Source organism: Mixophyes fleayi, chromosome 5 (assembly GCF_038048845.1).
Source record: "Mixophyes fleayi isolate aMixFle1 chromosome 5, aMixFle1.hap1, whole genome shotgun sequence".
Classification (NCBI taxonomy): domain Eukaryota; kingdom Metazoa; phylum Chordata; class Amphibia; order Anura; family Limnodynastidae; genus Mixophyes; species Mixophyes fleayi.
This window is the reverse complement of record NC_134406.1, coordinates 183,647,707-183,667,030: the sequence shown is the minus strand read 5'-3', so window position 1 is coordinate 183,667,030 and position 19,324 is coordinate 183,647,707. Positions and strand designations below refer to the sequence as shown.

At 38.6% G+C, this 19,324-nt stretch overlaps 1 protein-coding gene across 1 annotated transcript in view; it reads right to left on the bottom strand.

The window, feature by feature from the left end:
- CDKAL1 (CDKAL1 threonylcarbamoyladenosine tRNA methylthiotransferase) overlaps positions 1-19,324 on the bottom strand; it is a 731,528-nt gene that overhangs the window by 545,301 nt on the left and 166,903 nt on the right. The window contains exon 8 of the mRNA XM_075213134.1: positions 112-232. Within this exon, the coding sequence (XP_075069235.1) occupies positions 112-232 (121 nt within the window). The remainder of the gene's footprint in view (positions 1-111; positions 233-19,324) is intronic.

The following is a 19,324-nucleotide window of genomic DNA, read 5'->3' as shown; positions in this document are numbered from 1 at the left end:
TTGTTCCCCTTTAATAAGTTGAGCTGCAGAAGAGCACTATGCCTAAGAAAAATGAAATTGAATTCTTAGGCAGCACTGAATATTTTATGAGCAAATTTGAAAGAAGCTTACCCTGTATTGATGGAAATGATTTCTATCAGTGGGTTCTTCCTAATCTTTGGCAAATCCAATCGAGCTCCCCCCAACCGTTTTCCATTATCCTTTTTCTGACCCAGCAGTCGCACAGAGTGACCTTCAAATGAAGCACATAAATACACAAACATAAGTCACGCCACTTCAGCATAATTCTTCTCGCTCTGCCAGATATATTAATGGCAGCATTTAAATATTTAAAACAGACATTAACAGTGAAGAAAATATATAGGGAAGAACTGCAAAAGTGATAAAACTGACAGGAGGAATTTATAATAAAGTAACAACTAATGAGGAACAAAATAAATGCACATTTGTGCTGGTGGCTGTGGTTTGGGGGGACCCTTCCTACTGACTAAAGATTTCTAGCATGGTGCAAACAAACGATATACAAACTTTAAAAGGCATTTATTTTTTACCAAACACACATGCAAGTACTCACAGTTATAAATGAATTACATATCCTTTTAATTAGTGCGTTTCCAGATGATACCTGAGAGAGGTTTGAACTTTCAGTCGATAACCATAAACAATATTATTCATTAACTGTATTGGTCAGTATGCCATATTTAGTACTGAAGGCTAAATCATAAACTTGCTTGTGTACGAATTGCTTAGCATTTATAAAGTTTAAATATTTAGCATTAGTGATACTAGAACACTGAACTGCATTTTACTACAAAGAAATTCATAGCATTTTTTCTGACCACACTCTGCTGTACAGTCTCTAGATTCTAGAAGCTGCAGTATTGGTATTGCTATCCAATTTTACAATTAATGGAACAGTAAAGCAAGATCTATCTCAAAGGCGGTTTAAAAAAGGTATTATAATCAAAACGTTTACAGATTTTCATACATCCTTAGAACATGCTTAGAACATGCTTGCCGGCTGTGTGTTCTAGCCCTCCAGGAGATCCAAGAGGAGGGTGTGTGGTGGAAGGGGGGGAAGGGGGTAGGGTGGGCAAATTGCGTAATTTTGGCCCTGCCTCTGCTATGAAATTGTCATTTTGTCCCAAGGGGTGGAGCAAAAATGACACGACTCGTGGTTAATCAAGTCATTGAGGCTCGTCAGGGGCAGGATGCGGGAGAATTGCCTGCTCTTCTGGGAGTCCAGGATACCTACCCAGAATTCTGGAGTCTCCAGGACATTCCTGGAGAGTAGGCAAGTATGCCTTAGAATGGCACTTCTCTTAATGACTCGTTATGCACAACTATACATTGTTTTGTTTGCTCATCATTATATAGGCTAGAGACCATTAGATACATCATCCCCACTTCTCCAAACACTATAAACCTTGGTAACCTCGTAACATTATAATATTAACATTTAGTTATACAGTGCCAGTATTCTCCACTGTGCTTTACAATTGGAAGCAAAGTAACAAAATCAAACTGGGTATTAACAGACAAGGTAAGAGGGCCCAGTTTGCAAGCTTACAATATATAAGAATGTTGGAGGATAATTATAAAACTTGTCACAAAGTGACGACACAAAAATTAGGATTAAAAGAAATATAAAACATTTTTCTATAAAAACATTCATTTTAAATTTTGAACTGTAATGATTTTTGAGAAATGAACCATCTTGTATTCTGCAAGTATTACCACAGCAATATGAAACACTGAGATGGAGTTTTATATACCAGAAACCAGTCCTAATGGTTCCCAGCTGATAAGATAGAAGCAGGTGTATGGTGGATATATGATGGTGCCATAGTGGGGTGGGCATATGGCTACTATACAGTGGTAGAATTACTGATGTTGGAGGTGGTTCAGTGGCTACAGGGCCCCTCCTCACCCACAAAGCCCATAGCTGCTACACCCCTCTGCAACACCAGTAATTACTAGTGGGTGCAGGCAGTTCGGTCATTGCCTGAATCTACTATTATATTAGAGCATGCCCAGTGAACCCAAGAAGAGGCGAATGCCCACTGCATGCTAAGAACAGCTGAGGGAGGGTGCTGCAGCAGAATACCCCACCTCTGCCCTCCCCAAAAACATGTTGCCATGTGGTCTGGCGATGTAATGTTCTATCCCTGCTAATGTATCATGTATTAATTAGTATAAAATAGTACAATATTGATTTTATAATACACATTTCAAATATAATTTTCAGCTATATTTACATATAATTGTATTATTCCCTGACCCCTGCTATTGCGCAAGGCCACCCCTAAATGGTTTTTTTATGCGCCTTACACATTTTATCCAAAAGAAAAGTGGCTGGCTCCTAACATTTAGCCTTGTCTCATAACTTTTGGAGCAACTTAACCTGGATAAGCATATATCATGGAGGACCACTGGCATCCATGCTTACCACAAAGGCTGATCTTTAATGAGAATGGGATTGAGGAGAGCCGGAGAATTGATATTTAATGTAATACTGTGAATTCCATCATTTAGGGACAGAAAAGATGGAACAGGTGTTCATTATATCAATCTGAGTAAGCACCATTGCATTTCTACAAAACAGTCTAAAATGCAACAAATTGAGTGCATTACTTCTTAGTATTTACAAATGAATCCCATTATAAATAAATACAAATACTGCACACACCTAACCTATTTAGTAAATGGTAGTGTCATCTGACACACACACACACACTTATCTAGGAGTTCTTAACTTGCCCACAAAACTTGGGACACATGTCATTCACAGTGGGTCCTCAGGAGATTCTGTTTGCAAAATTATGTTATACTGCCATGTAATTAACTCAATCAACTTGAAATATTTTATACTAGTGTCAATTGACAAACATATTTTACTAAAACTATCTTTCTTAACTTGTTGTGACTAATTACATTACATTTGGTCAACACACAGATTTACAAAAAATAAGATACTTTATATTATACCCCAAAAAAGTTCAAACAAAACTATTTACTACAAAGAGCAGACACCCATCCATCATAACCTTACTTTGTTAATTAATTAAATAGTTTATTAAGTGATTTGAAGAATAAATGGGCTATTCATTCTCTGATGTGACTGACTAAACTCGGAGTCAAATAGCAGTTGGCTCAGAGATAAGACACTCGTGCACATACAGAAGTTAATGAATAGGTGAGCAAGAGTAGTAGCCGATAGCATTATATTAGGTAATTCTATTATATACATGATGTCATATGCTTAATAATGTCTAGGCAGAAGCTGAAAATTATGCTACTGCAAACAGACAAAAGATCCCATTATCTATGCAAGCAAAGTTGTTTAACACATACCATTTACTTATTCATCTGTGCCTTGTACTGGCCATGCATGTAATGATCAATAGGCTGTTAATTACAGAGGAGATTAGCAGTCTAATAGAATCATAAGTACTCAAGTACTTTCTCAGTTAATTTATATAACAAATTTTTGTATGTAATAAACAAAACAAAAGTAATAGTGTTTATTGCCATTTCTGTAAATATCTCTATAGTTAGCAGGTTCTTACGACAGAAGAAATGGCAGATTCCATACAATTCTGCGCACAGTGGATCACATGATCCATTATCTACCAATGCACATGTACAGTAATTGTTACAGATGTTCAAAGTACTGATGGGTGTCTGCATAATAATAATAATATGAATGAAAATAAATGTGTATTTGGCTGTCTTGGTGGTCTGTTTTTGTATGCAAAATGCAATGTACAAGTTTATCGCTATATAAGCATCACCTATTGTATATTCTATATACTTTTAATGCAACATTGATTGCATAAATGGTTGAATATGACAGAATCCAGGTTATCTATATACCTGTTAAGGTGTAAACTTTGCCCTTTATCTGCAACACTGCATAATTTTGATCATGTCAATTTTATTAAAGAATTTTAAGCGGAGGCTGTACTTGACAGTAGATTAATGAAAACTCTTCACGTCATTGGGCCATACAATGACAATAAGGTTTAATAAACACCATTTGGAAATGGTACAAGTGTTCTCTTACACATATAAACTGTGCAGTTAGTTTGCATTCATTCAACACATACAAAGCAGATTAAAACTAATGTAAGCCTGCTAAGCATTATAAACGGAGAGCACGTGCCCACTGGTGTTGCATTCACATTTTTATTTCACAGTAGTTTTCAGTAGTTTCAGACCATGAAAAGAAAACTACTCTCGAGTCTAATTTTAAAATGAATTTCCATGGCAATCATTCATTATAACAAACCATTCATTCACATCTAACACAAGTGTGTTTAAAGAATTGAAAACTAAACTGTGTTAAGATTTAGAAAAAAACACTAATTTCTATCACATAAAAGGACAGGGAACACTTTTTTTGCAGCTACTTAGGCAACAAAGTAGCATTTTTACAGACATTGCTACAGGACCCTCCACTATAACACGATATGCATATTTTAATTGGCAAAGTATTTTAATGTGGCATAGAGGTAATTCAGTATGATCATATTATTTCATCACACTTTCTCAGAGAAAAAGTGCACAGCTATAACGAGAACATTTGTCTCAGTTTAAAAAGGACAACTAATTTTAGGAAATGACTCAAATGAATCAAGTTATTGTAATTAGTGCTGGCTGGACTTTCAGATTTTGAATAGGGATGGTGCATGGGCAGTTTGACGCATGATATCAGATGTTCAGCAAAAGCAAACCCACTGCACAAACACAAACCATTAAAGGAGGAAGCTGCTGTATGTGATATATACAGATCAGGTGCATTTCCAGCTATTTTGCCCCAGTCAATTTAGGTAACATATATGATTTAATTTCACATTAATTTCAAGTGTCTGTGGATTCAATACCTAACTCCAATTTAAAGAGATGGATGATTTCTTGAAATCAGATCTACAGTTCTCTATTTTGCCATTTGTGAAATTGAACAAGTGAAACATCCAGGAAAGAGACATTGCATAACATACAGCACAAGGGTAAAGAGACAATATTCAACAGACTGCAATTTTCCCAAAAGAGGCATGGTCAGCTCTAGGAATACTGGTCCCCACATAATGTAACATAACTCCTGCACTCTGTACCAAAGTCTCTAATTACGTCCTTGCAGATTTACCATACCTTGGGGACAGTAGCATTACCCACAAAAATAAAAGCAAAAAGTGCACTTCCATAAGTATTTCACAACTCTCTGTTCTAAGCATGTGTGTGCTGTAGCCCGACAATCATCCTCCTTTCCCAGCATCAACAAACTTTTTAAAATTTATTTTAAAATGCTGTTTTTCCACCACAGGCGCAGATTGGACAAAGCAGAGGATCCGAGCAATTAACAACTGCGCTAGAAAATAGCACAGAGATGTTTGCATCTCCTTGTATGCTTGTTATTGACACAGTGAATACCATAGTTGCCTACTCTCCCGAAATGTCCGGGAGATTCCCGAATTTTTAGGAGTTCTCCTGGACTCCCTCGACAGACCCCCTCCCGGAAAGCTGCCTGCAAAAGTAGGTAAGCATGGTGATCACTCCAGGGCTTCCTCATAAATGTCCCCCTCGTTCCCCCAAACTTGTGAGTACAAATCAATTTGCTACTGTACATATCCTTTAAGTATCCTTTTGAAAAACTGCAGAGTGAACAGTACTATACTGGACTGAACCAGGGTCGGACTGGCCCATCGGGGGACCGGGCTATCCCCCGGTAGGCCTCGACCCTGAATCGCTCCCCTCTTCATTGGTGGGGGGAGCGAGAAACTTAAAAAAAAAAAAAAAAGACAAACAAACAAAAAAACAAAACTCATGTGACCGCGGCGCCGGCTCCTTTCGCACTGAATGTCGAGCATGACGTCATCACGCCCGACGTTCAGTTAGGAGGGCCGGCAAGACAGAAGAGAAGAAAAGGAAGAAGCAGATATAAAAGGTATGTGATAGGAGAGCATGGCACAGAGAAGGGGGGGCATGGCACAGAGAAGGGGGGGGGCATGGCACAGAGAAGGGGGGGGCATGGCACAGAGAAGGGGGGGGCATGGCACAGAGAAGGGGGGGCACAGACAGCATGGCAGAGTGTGGAGGGGGTCCAGGAGAAGGGGGGAGCAAAAGCAGCATGGAGGGCGCAGTGTGATCATAAGGAGGCACAGCATGATGATGAAGGGACGCAGTAATGTGTGTGATGGCACAACGAGCTTGTGGAAATGTAATGTGTGTGTGGTAGGTGGTGGTTAAATAATGGGTGCTATTTTCTTTGTAGGGTAAAGATGGGGCAATTTAATTTTATAGTGGGGACTATTAATTTAAGATGGGGTGGCTATTAATTGAATGCGGGGCTGAGTTTGAGGAACATGAGGTATATTTATTAAATGTGAATATGAATTATTTAATGGCAGGGACGGTTGTGGGAAATAGGTATATTTATTATACGTAAATGTGATTCATTTATTGCAGGGGCTGTCTGGAGGGAGGGAAATAGGTTTATTAAATGGGAATACTATTACTTTAATGTTGGGGCTGGAGGAAGGCCTAAGTATTAATTGTGGGTCCTATTGATTTAATGCCGGGGCTGGTTGAAATTTTCTAAATGTACCCATTATTTTTCCAAATAGGGAACTCAACATTCCAGGATCAAGACAAGCCGCAACTAAAGAAACCAGCAGCCAGATGTGGTAAAAGTGACAAGAACAGGTAGGACAGTCTGTCAAATGATCTGAGTCTAGTGCAGGCTTGGCTAACCTGTGGCACTCCAGGTTTGTGAAACTAAAAGTCCCAGCATAGCCTTCCAGCAATAGGCTGCTATATATTGGAAAAGCATACTGAGGCTTGTAGTTTCACAACACCTGGAGTGCCACAGGTTAGCCAAGCCTGGTCTAGTGGGATAATCCCGATTTTTGGTGACTGTTCTGCTCAATCTAAGGTGCAGGTCAAGACTGTGTACTCTTTATACACACACTGCATTCTTTATATACTACACTATGGTGCTAGCTGTCCTTTGTGGCCTGACCACTTCCCCTCTAGTGTCTGGTCTCGCCTCTGTGATGGCTGGCCACACCCCTTCTGGTGGTCCCCTAGCATTGCAGTCCCCCGGTGGGCCCTTCATGCCCTAGTCAGACACTGGACTGAACACATTAGTGTAAAAAAGTAAATGAACACTCTGTACTGATAAATAGGACAACATACTGAAACACTCAAATCAGTGAAATGAACACTGTTTCCATGGTTACAGACATTACTAATGAAGGTTTCTTTAGAACTAGTCATTCAAAAGACAGCAACAGTGTGAACTGATTTTGCAACAGGCAATTCAGTCAGAAGAACTATTTCAGGTATCAGGACCGATACTAGTAAGTTGTAATGATCAGCATAATCATTTTAATCTCTTAATGAAGTTACTCTTTAAAAGATAGGATCCCCTTTATTCACAAGGCTCTAAATCCTTCCGGTACCCCGATTACACATTTAGTGTTTTATGTTGGACACGGATTGAGGTCAGTGTGTCAGGGAACTTGAATGGACGAACCCTACATTAAGAACACTGATATGCACTATGTACCAAACCCATATCGCAGTATGCGGTCTTACTGATAGTCTTGTTTTCAGGATACTCCTATACAAGGTTAATCAAAACAGTAGAAAAAAATATACTAAAAGATACTATATACATACTATAACAAATTAGAGCCATAACATAAAAGGACATCTTTAAATATTAACATACAGCACTACTTTCATATATAACTAGCTCATAACACAGACAAATAATGTATTACAATAAGGGCATCATTATAAAAAGAGTGGCAGAATACATTTTAATGTACTTGTGTTTACAGAGTAAACCCATCTTGATATATGGGGGGGATCCAAGATATACACAGCACAATTTAATTGTTCTTCCGTGGGAGCTCCACTGTCCACTGCCCCAAATCGTGTGCCACAAGAAGTGACAATGACAGTTGGACGGTAGTCAACTTCATATATTCGGGGAACTCAACGTTTTTCTAAATCAGACCAAGCTAAAGTCTGGGAGAATGCTTCAGGACCCACGGGTTCAAACTTTGTAATTACGTTTCTAATCAATTTTCCATTGACCACAAGCTAAATGAAACAAATGGTAGATATAACGTTTCGGTGTCTGAACCTGAAAAACTTAGAACCCCTACCCCAACCATGTTATTGGTTTTAAATCTACTTGCCTGCACATAACAGACAGTGCAAGCGAAGAGTACTTGTCACATATGCACTATTGTATTATATCAGCAGTATTGAACCATTTTTTTAACTTGGACCCCAGGTATTTGGGACCCCAAAAGTGACCATTTCCAATAGAATGAATGGCATATCTGACAATGAGCAGACCCAAAAAGACAAATCCTGGTACCCTACCTTAGGTCTCAACACGCACAAGTTGTACACTTCTAGAATGTAAACTCTCAGGATCCTCTACCTATTGTCTCATGTCTGTCTACTGTACGTTTTACTCATGTTCTGGTCATGTTTTTTGCTACATTCTGTGCGAGTCCATACGGTTTTACTCACTCATCTCGGCTGCCCATGTGCATCTGCGTCATGTAATTGTGATTTTGCTTACTGTATTAGTTATGGCTTATCTGTATTTGTACAAATGTCCAACGCTGTGGAATCTTTGGCAGCTTACAAATAAAGAACAGCGCTCAAACCTATCTGTCAAAAATTAAATATAAAGATAAAAAATCTCTAGGTCACGTATCATCAATATAAACATAGATTTATTACCATACAGTATAAAAACATTCCAATACAATAAATGCTAATACTAGCATGAGGAGGAAAGTTACTCCACATAAACTAGATCACAGTGCACTGTGACCTAGTTGGCACAATACAAAGAGGATATAAAATAATATAAATACAATGGATAAAATCCTAATATAATAATCATGCTACTCCATACTCCACACGCTACTCAGTGTGTGTATATCAGCTGATACAATGTAGCCAAGGAAATACGGAAACAAAGAGACATATAAACAAAGCCTAGGGAGTAATTCCCACATCAAGATAGCCAATGTATGCCGTATTGCTCGATTCCCTCTGATGAAGTTACGCTGGTAATGAAACGTGTTAGGGGTTGGGATTGACTATCTTGTGATCTGTTTTCATTCATCTATTACTAACTGTTTACATCTATATTATTTATCATTGATGCCTACTATGCCGGCTCTATTTCCACGGAACATCTAAGTGCTGACAACATCGACCTATCTGGTTCCACATGGAGAGTGGTTTGATCTGATACATTCACTCCCTCCGCAGGCCTCCGGTCAATCGGAGCTCAATCTACTCACTGCTCAAGTGCTGTGTGCTGGGTCGGTTACACACACAGCTGTGAACCGCGGACAAAACGCCAGCTTAACCTAATTAGCTCACCGCTTTTGGATCCACAAACCTACCTGACTGAATCTGAGAGAGTACAGATGCTATCTGCATATCGTGTGGTACATTCCTCACGACTGTATTAATATCTCCAGCACGGGACATCGGGTGCGGCTCAGGAGACGAGTTTATAGTGGAGATCTATCCGAAGCGGGTATGTGGAGCGATATACGATTACCTTCACTACACTACGGCTGGAGTCAGTGAGTACTTATCCATTTATTGCCCATGGTAGGGCCAAATTTAGCACTTTATTCCTCAAGTTTCGGGAGACCGATTATACAAGGAGTTTTAGCTTCGGTTATACATCATCTATGTTAGATATTGGCATACGGATACCGAGACTTTAACTACTCGTCCATATATATATCCATTATTGTGGTTATATTGAGCAATACGGCATACATTGGCTATCTTGATGTGGGAATTACTCCCTAGGCTTTGTTTATATGTCTCTTTGTTTCCGTATTTCCTCGGCTACATTGTATCAGCTGATATACACACACTGAGTAGCGTGTGGAGTATGGAGTAGCATGATTATTATATTAGGATTTTATCCATTGTATTTATATTATTTTATATCCTCTTTGTATTGTGCCAGCTAGGTCACAGTGCACTGTGATCTAGTTTATGTGGAGTAACTTTCCTCCTCATGCTAGTATTAGCATTTATTGTATTGGAATGTTTTTATACTGTATGGTAATAAATCTATGTTTATATTGATGATACGTGACCTAGAGATTTTTTATCTTTTTATTATTTAATTTTTGACAGAGAGGTTTGAGCGCTGCATTTATAGTTATTTACTGTGTTTGTGGGTGGGCACAGCCATCTAGGTTTTGCAGCAGCTTGCCTCCCTGTTATATACTATTACCTATGGTCATCTAGACCTTGTATGATATTCAGCACATACCGTCTCTGATTAATATAGCGGCTGGTGTATTATTTGGCGCCATATCAAGGGTTTGTATTTTTTATTTGTATTACAAATAAAGAACAACCTCTGTTCTACACAATACTGTAAGCTTCCTCTAACTGAAACTATTAATCCTCCCCACAAACCACAATTTTTTAGTGATTTGCCTTCACATCTAGTGCTCAGACTCTTTCATATTAGTCCTATCATTTGGCTATCACCTATGTTCATAATACTGGTGGCAGTAAAGATTTCTTAACTCCGATCCTAAATCATCTTCCAGCCAACTCACTTCAAGCATATATTAGTGCCTAAACTCCTAAACTAATCTTCTGGCAAGTAACACAAGGTTAAATTCCATTCGCTGCTCCCACAGTCCATGTGTTTCAGGTAACCAGTAATCACCAATGAATGTTGAGTTTCCTTTATAAAAGAAGACAAAAAGAAAAAGAAAAAAAAAGGGAACTAGGCGGGATGCAGAAGGGTGCACTGCTCCCCCGAGAGGACCTCTGAACCAAAAGTAGGCAAATATGGGTTGAAGAGGTGAATTGCAGAAAAATGGTTGTGATGTAGACATCAATTAAGTGAAGGTATTAAACTATTGAGCGGGGGAGAAGGAGGGCTAGAAAGAAACATTGTGAGAAATGAACAGTTGTGGTTAGGAGGTGGAGGTGATGGGCATGACTGATGCACAAAGAATGCAGGGCAGTAGAGGGTGAGGGCTGGAAGCAGAGCAGTATTAGTCACACCCAATTCATACAGGTCACACACCCTCCTGTGTGAATATCTGTGTCGGTGCAGAATGAATAGAGTTCAACTTTTTTTTAAAAAACTAAATAAATAAATTTATAAATAAATATATATATATATATAATATATATTAATATAAATGTCTAGTGGCGTGTGTTAGTCTGTCTGTGGAAAAAATAAAACCAAGCTGCAGCGCCACCTGTTGGGCGGAATTATACACTGACCTACTAAATTCTTAGTGTGTGTGGAAAAAAAAATTCAGAAAGGGCTGAAATTTGGTATACTAAGATGTTTTTAATTTGTTAATTGTTAAAAGTGTTTATAAAGATTTAAAAAAATATATATTTCTTGAAGGAGAAGTGACAGTTGGGAGTGGTTGGTGGTTGCCGGGGGTGACAGTGGGGAGTGGTTGGTGGTTGAGGCCTGGGCTATGGCCCAAATGCATGACAAGAACCTTTTTAACACCTTAAGTAGCTTGATTTGACTAGAATGCATGAGTATCATGCACGGGTTAACGTGTGTGTGTGTGTGTGTGTGTGTGTGTGTGTGTGTGTGTGTGTGTGTGTGTGTGTGTGTGTGTGTGTGTGTGTGTGTGTGTGTGTATATATATATATATATATATATATATATATATTTTACACACTCATTTTTTATTTTTATTTAATTTTTTACTTACATGTACAGGAACAAAAAGAACTACATTCACATATTTGCAACTTAACATTACATAGGTGAAAGTACAGTTTATCCTAGGATCGCTATATATTACATATGAATAACAATAAGTTACCATTGCATGGTTTAGTTAACATGTCATTACATTACAAGTGGAGTTCAAGATTACTGCCGTAAACAAACTAGTATTGGTTTGTAATCTGGGGAAAAGATAAGTAAAATAAGGGCGAAAGACAGCAAACAGTCTCGCCAGTTAAGGATGTAGCTACAGTTCCTGCATAGCTCCTGTTGCAGTGATGAATAGTTCTAGGAACATAGCTTATCTAAGATGCTATACCAGGATCTTCTAGTAAAATTCTGGTCTCATACCATTTTATGCATTTATTTTTTATAGGCTGCTAGATAGATCTCAACAGAAAGATAGTTAAAAGGCAGCCAATTTCTGTTAAATAAAAACATGATATTATGTTACATTTTGAAGTGAGGATTTGCATAGTTAAAATAAATAAGCCTGTTATTTTGTTTAATTTCAAAACAACTGAATACCAATTGTTGCCATATCACTGGTGATCATGTATAGTACATAACTTCTGTGCCCGATTTTGTTCACCCTCCCTTAGGATGTAAGCTTGTAAGAGCAGGGCCCTTTTTCCTCCTGTCTCCATACATGTTCTTCCGCTCCGTCTCTACTGTATTTGCCTGCCCGGAGTTTCTGAAGTATTGGTATTTTATGTTTAATGTTCTGTACTGTTTTACCCTGTATGGTCTACTGTTTGTACTGTGTACGGCGCTGCGGAAACCATGTGGCGCCTTACAAATAAACGATAATAACAATAATAATAACTGCTTCGCACATCTGAATGTCAAATCACTGCATGTCTGATAGTAACTCTGATGAGCACTTACAAAACAGTCTTCCCTTTTCCTCCTCTCTGAACAGTTTACTTTACAATTGTGTCCTTTTCATATGCTTCCCAGAATGAAACATACCACTATATTGCTGCATTATCATAGCAATCTTTTTCCTGCTTAGCACAAACAATTTGTGCCGGCCTAGAAATGGAACACCTTGTATATAGAAATCAAACCTTAAACTCTAATCATACCATAGTGCAAATTGTTAGAAAAAGCTCATAGCAGATATTGTCAGAGTGAAGAAAAATAAAAAAGCTTGTTTCCCAGATATTACTTGATTTGTGGCCATTGGGACCCTCCAATTTTTGGGACAGTGAAGTGGAAAGATGAAGACAGATCATAAACTATGCTCCCAGGAATTGTCTCAATTGCTGATGAGTTGTATTCTTTTCTAAGCAGGTCTAAAAATGATATAAAATAAAGCTGTTTGCAGGCAATTGTGATACTATACACTAGCATTTACTTTAGTAAAATGTAAAACATTATCAGTCACTGGCATGTATCAGTAGTAGTGCAAGCTTTCATGACAAATCGCCTTGCAAATGAGTCCATATATGGTTGAATGGACACACAAAGATTTTATTACATTTTGATTTATAGATGACTAATCCCACTCCTTGATATCACATCACATTATGGTCTCATAAAGAGCAGTAAAGTAGTGTCAAGCGAGGGAGACATAAAAGGTAGCCTGGCTTTGCACTCTTCTGGACACATCATGAATTACAAAGGGTGGAAATTCAAGTTCATCTCAAGTTCAAGGAGGTAACTACTGTGGCAGAATCCAAACACAGTAATTTAGCCTCATAACATCTTGGCATAGAAAACAATGCATCTGGTGCATCGATAATAGTTTTACATTGAATTGAACACAGAGCCAACTGCAGCGTTAAAAGAATTATTTGATTATTGCTGACAAGACATACAGCACAGACTATCTCAAAGTAATGACGTTAAGTACTAATTTATGTAAATATGTACATAAAATTTGCTGTAGTATTACATGAACTTTGCCATCTATATAGTATACACCACAGTGATTTCCTGCACTTTCAACAATATATACTTTCAGCCTTACAGCACTGGGGTTATGAGTGCAATTCCCCACCATGGCCTTATCTGTTTGTATGTTCTCCACGTGTTTGAGTGGGTTTCCTCCGGATGCTCCAGTTTCCTCCCACACTCCAAAAACATAATAGTAGGTTAATTGGCTGCTATCATAATTGACCCTAGTCTCTCTCTCTTTCTGTCTGGGTGTGTATGTTAGGGAATTTAGACTGTTAGCTCCAAAGGGGCAGGGACTGAAGTGAATGAGCTCTGTGTGCCGCGCTGCGGAATCAGTGGCGATATAAATATATGGTGATGATGATGATGATATACTGTGGCATGTTCTATTCATTGTGTGCAAATGACCAGTATTGTCAATTCAACCATGGTGTATCTTTCCTAAACGCTCGCAACCTCTACTGCAGTGCTAAGCTTCAGCATTGGTAAACGCTGAAACATGGCTGTGTCCAAAACATTAGATTGTGCTTCACCTACAGAGTACTTGGGTAAGGATTGACGTGATTATTGGTGGCATACTTTGTAGGTTGTTCTTTAGACCAAAATCATACGTGAGCCTCTAAAATGAAATGGATTTGCATACCACCAACATGAAATGGAATGAACATGTACATAATAATGTCCATCTTTCCAAAACAACAAAATGCAAGATTCTACACGTTTTCACAAAACAATCTGTACTTGAAAATGATAATGCAGTTTTTATTTTTTTTATGTTTTGCACAATCTTGAATGAAAAGCACAAAATGTGTAGTAATCATATAGCATAAAGGTTTAGAAAACTAGATAATTATATCAAATGATAAGGCTAAGGACTAGTCCCACTCAGGCACGAAAACAAATGGTAGGCAGGGCCTGCTAATAAAAGAGCTTACAATCTAATTGGAGAGAGGACACAGTTCAAACAAAAGAAACGAGTAAACACATGAAAATGGGTCTGAAAATAGAACACATTTTTCCCAGTGACACATTATCTACTTGTGTATTTACAAATGTTTTTGCACAGTGGATTTGCACATCTTGGGTTTACTGCAATTTAGCATTGAGGAAGCCTACACTGACCTCAAAACATTAACAAACGGATGTCAAAATCAAAGATTGTTCTTTTATTTTTGTCCATTTATCCACAATGCATCTAATTTTTCAAAGTTGATAATTTGCCCTTCAAATTCTCAGTTATAAAAAACTTTACCGCTGTGGTATTTCTGTGTGCGCTTCAATTCTATTGCCATTTAACATTTCTTCTAGCCTGCACACATACCGTTCAGCACCAATCAGGGGACCATTGAGATAGTATTTAATAGAATATTAGTGGTTTAGGGGTCCCAAGTAAATACATTTTTCATTAAAGGAAACCCTCCAAAGTTGTACAGACTGTTACTCTGCCCTGATCATTTAGATGGCCAGCAGAGCAGTCACCTGTGGTCCTCTAGCCATATGCTCCCGATGTTACCAGAACAGGGGAAACAGACTTCTGCATCAGGTAACCTCTGCTGCACAGTGCATGGAGGTCATGCAGCACACTCGGTCGGAGAAGGCAATGACTGTGCTCTCCCTCTTTTCAGTGTGTGGCTCCTTTCAAGGCTGGACGGCTGTACATGCGGCCCTCCACCTCCTTTAACTGGATACACACTACACAGTTTTCATCCAATAATCGGCTAAATCAGCTGACATACGACCGCTCGTTCAAAAGTCTGGTCAGTGTGTGCAGTGACACGATGGTCGAAAGTCTGCCCAAATGGACGATTGTCGCCTCATTTGTTTGGTTGTACCGTTTAATATTTTCGTTCCAATCTCATTTCCGCTGTGTAGTGTGTATAAACTTCCGACCGATCCACAACAGTGAGCACGAAATTACAGTCATTCCTCACGACAACATTGTAAAAAGTCGCTAACGGGACATCCGCTCTTCCCTTTATCGTCCTAAACAAGGCTAGTGTGTATGTAGTCCATGGACCGAGCGATCGGAACATCGATCGCATGTAAAATCAATCGGCATAAAAAGTTGGTTGAAATTTCTGTAGTGTGTACCTAGCTTTAATGTTGCCCACTGATTTAGGTAATCTTGAGCTTCCCATTCAGGAGAAGTGAATCCCCCTGGAATAACAGGTGGGCACATATTAACAATTACTGAGTAATTGCACTGAGTAAATAATAAAAATGTTAACACTGCAAAAAAGTCTCAGTCACATTTAATCTATTACACTTATCTATTCCAGGTGTTTCATTTTAGTTTGACCTGTTACAACCACATGCATTCATAGATTTAAAATCAAAAAGTAAAGATGAGTATATTTAATTGTTAAACATGAGAAATTCCACCTTTAATAACCTTATCAGTTGAAAAGTCAGGCTCCACTTTCTGTTTTCAAACATGGGGAGTCTGCCAAGGTGCTATCAATGATTCATAATTAGTGAATGCACACCATCAATTTAACAGTCAGAAGTATAAGTTAATAATTAAGAGAGGTAAGGGTTGGCTACATCTCCAGACAGGTCAGTGTGACTGAAGAGGCAAGTTTAAGCATGAGTGGTTTTGAGGCTGAAGTTATTTCCTATATAAAAGTATGTTTATTTTTTTTAAAGCAATCATGAGCACTGACCCATCATAACAGAAAAATCACAGCATCTCTTTAAATCATTAAGTAAAGGTGCATTAGCACTTACACAGGATATCCTGTTAAATAAGCATTGCATTGCTGAGGTGCTATAGGGCTACCATTTATTCCTGGTAAATGTTATTTGTCTTTCCTAGCAATAACCAAGATATAGATGATATATATATATATATATACATACACACTAAATCAGCCACAACAGTAAAAACACTGGCCCTTATTTCTTGTGTTCTCCTTCTAATATTCCATCGCCTTCTGTACCTCTTGGACTGCTTCCCTAGCCCTGTTTCCTTAAGCTTTGGCCTACTCCACGCTGGTTACCACCATGTCTTTGTGGCCCAGTGCACAAAGCAAGGACTACAGTCATGTTGGAATAGAAAAGGGCCTTCCCCAAACTGTTGCCACAAAGTTGGAAGCATAGAGTTGTCTAAAATGACTTGGTATGCTGAAGTATTAATATTGCCCATCACTGGAGACAAGGGGGCTAGCCCAAACCCTACAATACAGCCCCATACCATTATCCCTCCTACATTAAACGTCACAGTTGGCATGTAACATTCTCCCGGCATCCGCCAAACCCAGACTTGGCCATCTGACTGCCAAACAGAGAAACGTTATTTGTCACTCCACAGAACACATTTTCACTGCTCCACAGTCCAGTGTCGGTGTGCTTTACACCATTCCATCCGATGCTTAACATTGGATTTGGTGATGTGATGCTTGCATGCAGCTCAATAAATGTTAGTAATAAAAAGTTACTGGACCATGGTCGATCCCTCGTTTGGATCTAAAGTAAATGATCAGGTGTTTATTGGATTCACACATGAGTCTGTGTTTGGAGGAACATCGGAGATAAGACTATGTATTGAACACTATTAACTTTTTTCCCCAAAGGAGGGATCGACCACTGTCCAGTAACTTTTATTACTAACATTTATTAAGTGGTATCCGATCAATGTGCATACTACATATTTATGGATTTTATCTGTTAAATTGTCTCTAGATGTTCATAGGAAGCAGCAGACAGACCTTAACCTCTCATTTGCTTGTGTATATTCTACTAGTGTAGCATTTCTGGGTGTAAATGCTTTGAGGAGGAGGGGCTGCATCCTTATTTGGTGCGCCTGTTGAATCTGTGATTTTTTCTTTTGTGTTACAATTCAGAATTTGCCAGACAACGTTCCATCGTTGATAGTGATTTTTAGTCAGTTTACAAAATCAAATATGTTGTGCTTTGGTACAATAGAACTAGATCGTAGGAACGTACACACAAATGCAATATCGGACCTATCATTTATTGTGTGATTGGCATGATAATTGGGTGAAACACCTGTAGTAAGTACCTAGCTTTACTCTATTCTAGCATTCAGACTTAGGGGGAGATGTGTTGGAGTTTACCTGCACTAAGTGGTTTTCTGACAATGTGTTGAAATGCACAGGTAAACAACAGTGATCATCATTTGAAATCCACCAAAATCAATATTCATCTACTACAGTCTGGCACTGTACCACTTTTGTCACTGCCCTGCACAAAGTAACTTGGCGATTTTCTCATCTTCTCATCTTTGCATTTCCTTAATTTATTTGCATATTGCCCATTATTCTAAACTGTAATGTTTAAGTTCTGTTTCTTACTATCCTTACACAGCATTATCTTTAAGACTATAACATCCCTCATCCTCCCTCCATCACACCCTTTATCCACATTGCCTCCTCACTACTCCGCTCACCTCTAATTCACACTCATGTACCTTTTCTGATCTTTATTCTTTAATTAAAATCCCCAATCTTCTGCCAAACAATAATTTGTTTTCTCTTTTCTCCTTCCATTATCAGGTGATTTATAGGAACAATCTCCCCTACCCCAATTTCCCATACATGAAAATCTGACCACGACAAAATAGAAATCCAGCAAACCTCAAATCTGCCTCCCATCTTTCAAAATCCTTTAAATGTACCACTGTCAAAGTAACCTCCATCCATGACCTCTTCCTACCAGACAATCTCAACCTTCAGGAAATACCAGAAATTTGGCTCACTCAAATCACACACTGCCTCACCTGCAGCCCTTTCACATGGTGGCCTCCACTTCACCCACACCCCAAGACCTGGAGGCAGATAAGGAGGTAGGCTCGGAGTACTCTTTTCCCAAAAATGGAACATTCACAGTTCTACCAAATATCCCATCGCTCATGTTCACATAGTCTGAAGTACACGCTATCCGAATTCTCAGCCCATTCTCTCTATGCGTTAAGAGGATCAATTGTCTCCCTGGACCACCCCAACAATTTCTCGAACAATTTTCTGTTTGGCTTCCTAATTTCCTATCTTCCGACATCCCCACCATTATCATGAGCAATTTTAATATACCCATTGACAAATCAACAGTCTCCTTGTGACTCCAAACTACTGTCTCTAAATTCCTCTCTTTGCTTTGCCCATTGTACATACTTCTGCTTACCAGGGTTGCCACTGGATTAATCTTGTATTCTTTGCTGTCAAACTCTACTAACTGCCTCATACTCAGAAAAATCTTAAGTTTTAATTTTCAACAAGTTTCCACCTCTCTCCAACACTTGGTCTCCTCAATTTCTACATTCTACTCTCCTGATATGGCAGTACCACATCTAAACCAAACCCTAGCAACATCCCTTGAAAAAATGCCTCCAGCTTCCTTTCACACTCTGCAGCGACTTGATGTCAGCCATGAAACAAAGGCAACACAACATCTTTAAGACCTTTCTCGCAAAGTAGAGAAAACATAAAACTAATACTTTTAATGAATTCCTCATATATACGGCCATCTACCACTCCCAATTAAATACTATGAACAATGAAAAAAACATCTATCCAATCTCTCATCTCTGCTCAGGCTACTAACCCCAACACATTTTTAATACGTTTAAATCTCTTTGCAAATTCTTTACCCACTGGCATCTTCTAGACATTTGATTTC